Here is an 11,017-nt window from a genome sequence, read left to right as displayed (position 1 = left end):
GAATCCCACCTCCTGTTTCTTTGTGGAGGTCATGGGAGGGAGCTTCTAAACTGGCATGACATGCCCAGATTGACTCATCTGAAGCAATACCTGAACCCTGGGGAAATGAGCTCCCTTCATGTCCCTGTCTAGGTGTCCTGTGTAGCTAAGAGGTGGGAATAGGGGTGTCCAGGGTGGGACATTTCCACGTCTTGTAGATAACCATCCCATGATGTGACAAACTGCAACATTGGAATCAGTCTCTCCCCACTGTTTACAGAGAGACCATAGGTCTACCTCAGTGAACATCTCCCAGGAGAAGGGAGCACAAGGGAGAGAGAAGTTTACGCCTTCAGCACAGCCTCTGCCAGGCTCCTGGGATGGAGGGAGCTCCTGGCAACCTGGCAGCACTGTGCAGAGACTGCTCTGTGCAGGAGCAGCTCTTCTGCAAAGAGCAGCAGGGCTCCGGGCACTGCTTGCTCTTGCTGACAGAAGATCACAGAAGACAGAGAGAAGTGAAAGGCAGTCTGGAGTGGGAGGGCAGAGGAGAGCTTATTGTGGGAGAAATCTTCACAGCCCTTGACACGGTAATTCTGTACTCCTGGCTGTAGAGCAATGCTACTGAGGGTCCTGGAGGAGTCTTCTAAATCCATCCCATCCCATGACTGTTTTTTTAAGGATCATTCACCCAGCTTCTCCAGTGCAGAGGAGGAGGAGATGCTTCAGAGCAGGAATTCACTGCCACATCGTCAGAGGGACAGGGTGTCCTGCTGCCTTCTCCCAGGGACACTGCAGGGGGATGAATCTAGTGTATGCACACAGGTCTGCCCAGAGCTGTGATTCAGAGCAGTGTCCCTGCCCCCCAGGGTGCTGTGTGCCTGGGGCACTGACTCTGCCACCTGTGAGGGTCAGCACTCAAACTGCCTGGGGAGCTCCCCATGGCACTGCAGGGAGAAGTTCTGGGTGGGAGGATCGACCCCCCAGTCAGGGCAGGTTCATTCTCCCGTTGAGAGGGTGCTGTGTGAGTCAGGGCTGCTCACAGCTCCATCTCACCCTGGGAGCATTTCTGGAGAGGGAGTTCCAAAAGGAAGATCAAGGCAGGGATGCCTGAAAGGGAAGGAGCTTTCATGAGTCTCTTCTTTCAGTTTTATTCTCTTTGGGTGGCATGAAATGTTATTGGATCTGTCAGGTTTAAACAGGGGATTGAGACTCCAGAACAGCAACAGTGAGAGAGGAACAATTCTGGGAGGAACTCAGCAAATCCCTTCATCCACTGCTCAGCCTACAGACAGAGCCAGCATCACCTTTCCAGCCTCATCAAGGTTTGTTTCACCTGTTCCTTAGCTCCTGCAAACTTAGAGGTGCCCCTGTGCAGTGCCCTGCACCCGGGAGGTTTCTGCAAGGCAGAGCTGAGTGCTCAGTGGGTGGGATGGGGTCTGCGGCCACTGACCGGGGAGAGATGGGGGTACGGAGAAACAGCTCCCCGCAGGGACAGCTCCAGGCAGCAGTGTCCTGGTCAAAGAGTGAGTGGAAACTACAAACTTCATTGCCTCTTCTCCTCTCCCACCCAGCACAGCCCTCAGTCCTCAAGGCTGTGGTGTCTAGGGCATGAGTCATTTCTTTGGCAGCCAGATATTCAGAGGAGGAGAAACTCCTGAGTGCCCTCATGGCTCTCCGTGTCCCTGCCTCCCCCAGCAGAAATATCATGGCATTGCTCCATATGTCCCCACCTGTCTGTGCTGCTCTTGACCTTCCCCTTGGACTCTCTGGGCAAGGGGGTTTCAGATGCAGTTCAGACAATGAACTTGTGGGTCCTGCCATGCAGACGTGTTCTTGAGAACGAGGTGCCCAAGTCCCTCTCTGACCTGTGAGGTTCTGGGCAATGCAGTGGGAGGGTGAGGGGGGCTGGCTGGGAATGAGCCAAATCTCTCTTCAGGACACCCCATCCATAGGACATTTGACCATTTGACTCTGGGGAGTCTGGCTGGGCTGCAAGCCAACATGGAGAGAGGTAAGGTCTGCTTTTGGGGGAGGGCAGAGTTGTAATAAATAGGAAGTTTTGCTCAGAGAAGTCTGTCCTAACTTGTCAATGTCTTTCCCTCCTTGGACAGTCCCCCATGCCCAAAGGAAGCAAATGTCCAATGGCAGCTCCCCAAAAGAGTTCCTCCTCCTGTCATTTGCAGACATGCAGGAGCTGCAGCTCTTGCACTTCTCGCTCTTCCTGGGCATCTACCTGGCTGCCCTCCTGGGCAATGGCCTCATCATCACTGCCATAGCCTGTGACCACCGCCTCCACACCCCCATGTACTTCTTCCTCCTCAATCTCTCCATCCTCGACCTTGGCTCCATCTCCACCTCTGTCCCCAAATCCATGGCCAATTCCCTGAGGGACACCAGGGCCATTTCCTACTCGGGATGTGCTGCCCAGGTCTTTTTCCTTGTCTTTTTCATTTTGGCTGAGTGCTTTCTTCTCACAGTCATGGCCTACGACCGCTTTGTTGCCATCTGCAGACCCCTGCACTACGGCACACTCATGGGCAGCAGAGCTTGTGTCAAAATGGCAGCAGCTGTCTGGGGAAGTGGTTTTCTCAATGCTGTGCTGCATACTGCTGGCACATTTTCAATTCCACTCTGCCAAGGCAATGCCGTGGAGCAGTTCTTCTGTGAAATCGCCCAGATCCTCAAGCTCTCTTGCTCAGACTCCTACCTCAGAGAAACTGGAATTATTGTGGTTAGTGCCTGTGTAGTCCTTGGGTGTTTCATTTTTATTGTGCTGTCCTATGTGCAGATCTTCACTGCTGTGCTGAGGATCCCCTCTGAGCAGGGCCGGCACAAAGCCTTTTCCACATGCCTCCCTCACATGGTTGTGGTCTCCCTGTTTGTCAGCACTCTCATATTTGCCCACCTGAAGCCCCCCTCCATCTCCTCCCCAGCTCTGGATCTGGTGATGGCAGTTCTGTACTCAGTGGTGCCTCCAGCAGTGAACCCTCTCATCTACAGCATGAGGAACAAGGAGCTCAAGGATGCTCTGAGGAAACTGATCCAATGGGTACAATGTCGGCACCAATAACTGTCCCATGTGCACGCACTCCCCATTCCCAGGCTGTTTGGCATCAAAGCTATGTGTTGTTCATTTATTTCTTTCTTACTTTTCTCTGATACATTCTTGTAAAAAGAAAAAAGAAATAGATGCTACTTGTCCTCAGGAATCTCCCATTTGAATCTGACCCAGAGACAGTGTTGAAGCAGGAAGCCAGGTTTCCCCCTTCATCAGCAGAAATGGGGGGGACCTCAAAGCCAGCTAGTCTGAGCTCCCTCAGATGCCACCAGTGCAACGAGGAGAGTTTCCCTTTGCAGTGTCTCTTTCAGCACTGACACCAAGGGAGCTCAGGCGAACAGAGTCAGGCTTGGATGAGTACAGGCGGTGTACATGGGAGCCCATGGGTCCCATGTCCATTAGGAGAGCTCAGCTCCCCTGGCCCCGGTCAGGGTGTGATCTCATACCCCTCTTCTGCAAGGGTGGCAGTCAGCTGTCCTGGTGGGCTGGTCCCTTCCCTCTACAGTGCTCTAATGCTCACAGCAGAGCAGGAGTGGAGGAGAGGAGAGTCCGGACGCAGCCTGTGGGGACAGACCCTGTGCTCCTCAGGACCATTCCCCCACTACCACAGCAAGCATTTCCTCACCGCAGCCTTCCTGTGGGGGCTGCAGCTTTCCTGGAGACATATCCACCAACGGCAGCAAGGCTTTCTCCTTTCAGAGCTGTTCTCTTCATTTCCACACTCTCCTGCTGTGCTCTGATGTGTGTATAAGGCCTAAGCACTCTCCTAACGCAGCGGTGGTAGGGTTGTGCTTCCTTGCGCATTCCTGTGAGCACAGGCAGGTCCAGGCTTTGGGCACCTTTATGCCAGACCTGGCCTCCAGAATAACATTTCTTCAATAAAAGGGGATCTCCTCAGTGATGCGCCTGGAGTCTTGCTTTTCTTCAGAAAGGGGAGTCAAAAATATGCCCAAGGGTTGCACCCTAAAAGGACCTGCTGTTCTGCTTGTGAACTCCGTGGGCTCCAGGGGATGAGCTCAGAGTCCCAGGGTGATCTGTTAGGGACCAAGGGCTGGATTCAGGGCTCATTTCTTGGTGACCGGTGCCAGCAGAGATGGTGAATGGTCTCTGAATTGTCTGCCCCAGGGCTGTCCCACAGGTGACAGTGCTGATGACAGATGCCTGTCCTTCTGGAAGGGAATCTGAGCCCCCAGGAGAGCTCAGGGGATCTCCAGGAACACCATGTGCCTGGGGGTGGGCAGGGAGTGGAGGCTCATGAAGTGAGGGACTGTCCATGGCGGAGTCACACAAAGGTAAAGCACTACACCCAGATATGCATAGGGAAAGGAGGGCTCTGCAAGCCCTGGAGAGGCAGTGGGGACCCAGGAGGCCCAGGGAAGGGGCACTGGAGAGTGATTCCTGCACCCACAGTGAAACACCACAGACCAGAGTCAGTGCCCACCCAAACACATCTCCTGCCATTGCAAACTCCCTGGGGTCACTCTGAGCACCATCCATGAGCACAGACACGTGCCAACAGTGTCAGTGGTATTGAGCCATGTCTGCCTGGATCTGCTTCCTGCCCCAATCAGCATGGCCAGTGCAGGAGTCACCCCGTGGCCCCGTGGTCCCACAGCCTGCTCACTCTGCAGAGCAGCACCAGTCCAGGGCCCTGCGGGGAGCACCGGGAAGGGGTGCAGGATCAGCCAGCCAGGCCAGCATGGACACACTCACCTGCGGAAAGGCTCTCTGGGGAGCAGGCATGTCCCAGGAGAAGAGCAGGGCAGCATTCAGAGACAGAAAATGAGAAGCAGGTTTCTCTGTGCCCCAGCTCGGGGCAGGCTGCCAGAGGGGCTGCAGGGCCAGGGCTCTTGGGCTGTGCTGGGCAGCGGGGTGGGCATGGAGGGGCTTCAGGCAGACAGGGAGGGGGATCTCCTGGACACAAGAGCAGGGGAGACGGAGAGTGACTGGCGTCATTGTGGGGCCTCCTCCCCCTTGCCAGGGAGCTGCTCCCCTTGTCCTTGGGCCTTGCCTGAGTTACGCTGTGGACATGTCTGTGCCTGGCCCTGCACCTCTTGGGTCCTGACCTGATCCTGTCCCCATCCTGCTGACCTGACTCCCCGTCTCTACCTCAGACCTACCTCCGCACTACAGTCAAGAAAACCTTGGCAAGGGAAGCTGGGATCTCAGCAGATCCTAGAGAAGGTTGTAGGTACAAACAGTGACCATATATGCACAGCACCAACTCTTGCCTGACAGCCAATTCAAACATGTAAGGAGTGCTTTGGATTTGGACCCCTACCCAGGTAACACTGCAAGCAGAGTCTTAGCTGGATAGAAAAAGCTAGGGCAGCCACTTGGGTCTGATTTTACGATGGGTAGCTGGCAGAGCAGGTCTCTCTGCATTCAGGTCAATTGGTTACGCACCATTTGTGACTGGGGTCCTGCTACAAAGAGTGTTGTTGAGAGCGGCAAGAGCAGGGCTGCTCTGTACAGGAAGGGGAGTTGGGAGCCAAGGGTGCTGGCAAGGCAGGCAGGGCAGTGACCCACCGACAAGAGGTGCTGTCCCGCAGTGCCCAGACAAGAGGAGCAGAGCCGATTTGGGGATGATAACTGGGCTCAGGCACAGTCCAGCGATCACCAGACAAGACTGTAGGCCTCTGACCAGCCCTGCTTTGTGTGGGAGATTGGACTGGAGACCTCCAGGAGTCCAATCCCACCGAAACTCCTCGGCAACTCCATGAATAGAAAGACCCCAGCCTGGGGGGAAGTGAGTGTCCTGCTGCCTGGCTGGGGCTGGATCCCCGGCTTGGGGAGAGGAGGGGAGGGCTGGGGAGCTGAAGTGTGGCAGCTGTCACGGTCACCTCCCTTGCAAAAGGTCCCAAACTGCCCCTGGGCAGACACAGGCTGTTCCCCCATCCCCATGCTGCCCTCCCAGCAGGACGGGACATGTGAGGAAGGGCTCAGCCTGCCCTGTGCTCAGGGAGAGCTCCCCAGGGTCGGCACAGCTTGGCCTGAGGCACCTCCAGCTCCTCAGCCTCTGCTGTGGCATGACTGGCATGGGGACAAGATCTCCTAGGGCCGGGCAGAAGGAGCCTGGCTGGGAGAGCGTCAGGGGGAAGATCCAAAGGTCCCTGGCTCAACCCCAGGCTTTGGAAAACTCCCTCACACACCCCAGGATGGTCCATCTGCCTCTTCCACCATGCCCTGTACTCCCCTCCCATCGGCCAAAGCATAGTCCAGCACTGCCTGGGAACTCTCTTCCCCGTAGGGAGGAGAGGGAGGACGTTCACCAGCCCCACATTGATGTTTCCACCCCCTGGCCTTTGCAGTTGCCTGTGCCTGGGTCTGCCCACTTGCCTTCACCACAGTCTCGGTTGCACTGGAAGCCCATGAAAACCCCAGTGCTCCACCCCGAACTGGGAGCCTGGACGGTCACAGAGGCATCACCTGTCTAATGCCCTGGTCGTGCAGCCAAGGGCAGGGGTCTTCACCCCAATTTCCCTGCTCCTCCCCCTGCTCCCGGCATTACTGCTGCTGTGCCTATGTCAACCCTCCTCCTGCCAGACTGGCCCAGGGCCCGAGGCAGCTCCAGCTCCCTTGAGGGCTGCACTGAAGCCTTTCAGGAGCAGGCTGAGGTGGGGCTGGCACTGCCAGGGTGGGACAAGAGAGGGCAGCTCTCCTCTGCCACTCTGGGGCTGCGGCTGAGGCTGGGGCTGGGCACAGCTTTTCCCAGGGGAGCTCCCTGAAAAGCCAGAGGTGTTTGCCAGGCACCCTCCCACTGCGCAGGGGAAGCCAGAGCGCCAAGGAAAAGATGGAGCTCCAGGATGCTGGCCATGCCACGCAGCATGGGCAGGAGGTGCCCATCATCCCCCTGCAGGGTAAGGCCTTTGGGAGCTCCTTCCCCAGGGTCACTGTCGAGAGCCTGAACTCCCAGCTTGGCTGCGCACACCCTGGGGCTGTGGGGGTGGCTGCACGCGCTGGTGGTGCCCCAAGAGCCCCGACTGTGATGGTGGGCTCCTTTCCCCCCAACACTGATGTGCTCTCTCCCCCTCAACCTGACCTCTCTGTGAACAGCATGTATGCAGGGGCTAGTTGAGCATGCGCCAACTAAGGCTCGTCTAGCATGCAGATATGACTATGAGTCAATCATCTCCCCCCATAAATAGGGGGCAGCCCAGAGCCCATTGAGCTCTCCTGCATGGCATCGGGCTGCACTGCAGAACCTCCTTTTGAGCAGGGACGCCTCTCAAGGTTACTCCTTGAGGTTGAGAGATTCCTTACCCGCGACAGATCCTCGGTAAGTGATTAATAGCATGCTGAACTTCTGCAAACTTCGCAAAACTTTGGTGAGTTATATCTCTGATTAATTGTGCACATAATCCCTAGGACATAAACCGTTGACCAAGTCTGAGACTAGGATTGGATCCAGCCACACCTAGGCTCCTCTCTCAAGGAGTTTAGAAAGCAAGGGGGTCCACTCTGAACCTCGTGACTCAACGGGAGGGTCTCCGTTGTGCATGCATCTGACCCTGTCCTTCACGCAGTAAATAACTGAGTGAACCTTGCCAATCAAACCTCATTAAATCGTTCTTATTCACGATTGAACTTTGTTCATTCGCTGTCTTACTGCAATAAATGTAGTGCTGTTCCCTCTTATGAGTGAAGTGCATCACTCCTTTTACAACAAATATTGATAAAAGGAAGAGTATTTTAGAGATTCCTTTTCTCCTTTGTTGCATTCCACAGGGATGAAAAAAAGCACAGAGGAAGGGAAAACATTGACATTGCTTTATTCCTTTGCAGTTGTTTCTAATCAGCATTTCGTTTTGTTAGGGTGTCTGAGGAGCAGAACTGCCCTTAACAGCTCTTTTAAATTTTGTGTATTAGCATCTCATTTCCAAAGGGAATTCTACAAGGGTGAACTCTTTATAGCAAAATCCATCTCCTCCTGTGGGACCCCAGGGAAGCTATGGCATTTTGGGTGACCAAAGCTCAGCCCAGCAGAGCACCTGGGCGCTCTTGGGCACCTTGGTCATCCTGCTCCAGGTGGGTCCTTGTGCACCACAGTGAAGGATGTGGTGGCCCTGGGTCTTCCCATCCAGGCCCACAGCTCCACTGGCAACACAGGGTTAGGGTATGCAGGCAGACGACTAGGCTCTGCCTCGGGGTTGAGATAACTGAACAGGACGTGAGAAACTAGTGGCTATGAGAAATCATTGGATACTGCAGGGAACAGAATGAGACCCTGCCAAGTTCCAGACAGCACAGTGAGCGATGGCTGGATTTCAGCAGTGATTAAGGGAGAGTTATATGAGAAAAGGACAAGCTTCACACATAACTGGCATATTGGGGATCCTTCGGGGAGTAGACTCTTGCAGCACCAGCAGTACTGAGGTAACGATATCAGAAGCACCACATGAGTCAGGGGTTACCTAGCTAACAGTACCAGAAATATTAAACTTGAGTACATAGGCAGTAAAACTGGGACCAATGAAGAAAAAAATACTTAGAGATGGGCTGTTTATTTCAAAGGGGATAAAGCTGGAGAAAGGGAGGGATCAATCTGCATCATGGAAGAAGCAGCATGGGAAAATGGAGGCAAAGGGAATAAAAGGGGCCAGTCATGTGTAAGCAAGCTGCTGGCAAGGACACTTGTCTGGCCAGGCTGTGTACCTGGTCTCTGCGGTGTAGCCTATCATTGTATTAAATCCTTTTCCTAGCTCTTTTCTGGCTGAGCGTGCTCGCTGTTCTGCGTGAGTGCATGTGTGGAAGGCTTGCAGACGTCAAGGCAGCCAGCTACCAGAGACACCCGTGAGAGGGTGCGTGTGAGGTCTCCTGCAAGCTTTGAGTCTGATTAGCTGGTGAGCAAGAACAGGACCAGGCCGTTTGTATCGTTCATGTTTATGAGTGATACTCACGTTTCTGTGGTGCCTGTAAAGGTACTGTGCCCCTGCCGGAGTTGATTTTTTGGTGGTCAACCATGTCTGTACAGAGTGTGTGTATGCCTCTTGGAAGTACATGTCCCGCCTCACTGCTGGCAGGACCAGGGAACAGAGAACTGCATCAGTCTCCCTTCCAGTGGACCAGGAAGGAGGAATCCCTTTATTCAAAAATTCACTGGATCCAGCGTCCTCTAACAGTGCAGGCCCTGGAGGTGCTGCAGCCACTTGGTCTTGATGTCTAGGTCCTGCTTCTCCATCACCTTGTGGTTCCCAAGGGCACAGAGACTTAGGCTTTGGGGTTGCAGCATGAAGGACCAGCTTTGGCACACATCGTTCTAGTTCCCCACTATTGATTTAAGCAATACAAATACAGAGATCTTATAAGTGTTTGGGTCAGTGATCCCCTAGAGTCAAAGGGTGTTTTGTTTTGTTTTGTTTTTTTCTGACCAGACTTTCCATCTGCCAGCCTTTATCATAAAAGTGGCTGGGGTTGGACAGGCAGTGCCATATGATCTACCCTCCATTTCTAAACCATCCACAGAAAGTAGCACTATTTAGTCAGTCTAAATAGCAGGGGCAATGACCACTCTTTTGTGGTGTTCCGTGAACAGGACAGTTGTGCTGAGCAAAACTCTGTTGTCTGAGGATCTGCTACACATTACTAAACACATCTTCATCATGTCCAAGGCTAAAAAAAAAGCTGGGGGATATTTAAGCCAAATAACTATCTCAAATATCTCAAGACCTCTTTTCTCCTTTTGCACAACAAACATTACTCTCATGTTAAGGATGGCAGGAAGGTATCTGGGTTGAGAAACTTTTCTGAGCTTTGTCAGGCATTGCACAAACATCTCCATAGCTGCATTATTGCCATTTCTGCCTTCTGCAAGACTGCAGATAACACGGGCACAAGAATAAGGTGCCTTAACTGCAAGCTGATGTGTAGATCGGGGGCAGCACAAGGCCCTGGCTATTAGTCTTTAAATGGTTTGTCCAGGATTTTGTGAGAGGTGCCCAGGCTACATGGAAAAGCACCACAAATGTAAAAGCTGGGAATGCTTTTTGTACCATGAAAAGATCTTGAACGTCAGCCAGCACCAGTGTTTCACACCTGTGGTCGAAACCCAGAAACAGGGAAGGGCTGTATTTGCTGTGATGTGTAACATGTGCAGGAAACTGGGACAAATCACATTTCTCTCCTGGAGGTAGCACTGGAAGTAGCGTGGGATGAAGAAGGGGTGGAAAGGAAAGCTCGGTGAGAACGGGAGCTCAGGAGGGTCACGAGCCTCAGGGACTTTCTGGGGTTGGCTCCACCCGCGCCTTCTTGAAGGTCTCCATGGCGAGGGACAGTCTGCAAAGCACCACGCCCCCACCTCTATGGTTGCCTGGAGGGGACACCCTCCCTACCATCTCTATGCTCAGGTGGCTACTCTGGGCCGGCCTCCAGCGCCTCTCTATGCTCTCCTGGCAGAGGGACACTCTGGGATCCCCCCTCCAGCCCCTTTCTTGGGCTGCTGATGGAGACAAAATTTCAGGGCCACTCGCTCATGGCAGATAATGCCAAAGGCTGTGATGGCCCCTGGGTTGTTCGCCCACTTCTGAAAAAAAGGCTGCGGCCTCCCGGGGCTCCCGTGACGTGCACGTGCGTCCCCTTGCGGAGACTCACCCAGGCCTCAGGGCAGAGCGGGGCCCTGTGGCAGCAGCGCCCCGGCAGCAGCGTTTCCCCGCCGACGCTCCCCTGCAGCACAACTCCCGCAGCCCAGGGCCAGCCCGGCGCTGCTCCCCCTCGCTCCCCAACCCCGACGCGGATCCCCCTCACTCCCTGCCCCCGGCCCCAGCCAGCAGCAGCTGCCGCAGGCTCCAGCCACACGAGCATACGCCGGGCCGCAGCGTCCCTCCGGACTCCCTGCGCAGCAGCCGCCAACAACCACCGCTGCCGCAGCTGCTTCTCCGCGGCCTCGAGAGCGGCGCCGCGACGGGGCCCAGCGTGGGCGGGGCCGGCGGCACCAGGGGCCATGGCCATGGACACACAGGCCCCGCCCCCACAGGGCCGGAA

The 11,017-nt window shown here is 54.8% G+C and overlaps 1 protein-coding gene across 1 annotated transcript; it reads left to right on the top strand.

Annotated features, from left to right (window-relative positions):
* Nucleotides 1–2,200: 2,200 nt before the first annotated feature.
* LOC136996291 (olfactory receptor 14C36-like) lies at nt 2,201–3,016 on the top strand (the record flags this gene model as incomplete). The annotated part of the gene is made up of 1 exon (XM_067317220.1): nt 2,201–3,016. A coding segment is annotated over one exon (816 nt), but the record flags the coding sequence as incomplete, so codon positions are not given.
* Nucleotides 3,017–11,017: the final 8,001 nt, after the last annotated feature.

Source organism: Apteryx mantelli, unplaced genomic scaffold, assembly GCF_036417845.1.
Source record: "Apteryx mantelli isolate bAptMan1 unplaced genomic scaffold, bAptMan1.hap1 HAP1_SCAFFOLD_33, whole genome shotgun sequence".
Lineage (NCBI taxonomy): Eukaryota > Metazoa > Chordata > Aves > Apterygiformes > Apterygidae > Apteryx > Apteryx mantelli.
This window is presented reverse-complemented; position numbering and strand designations above follow the sequence as displayed.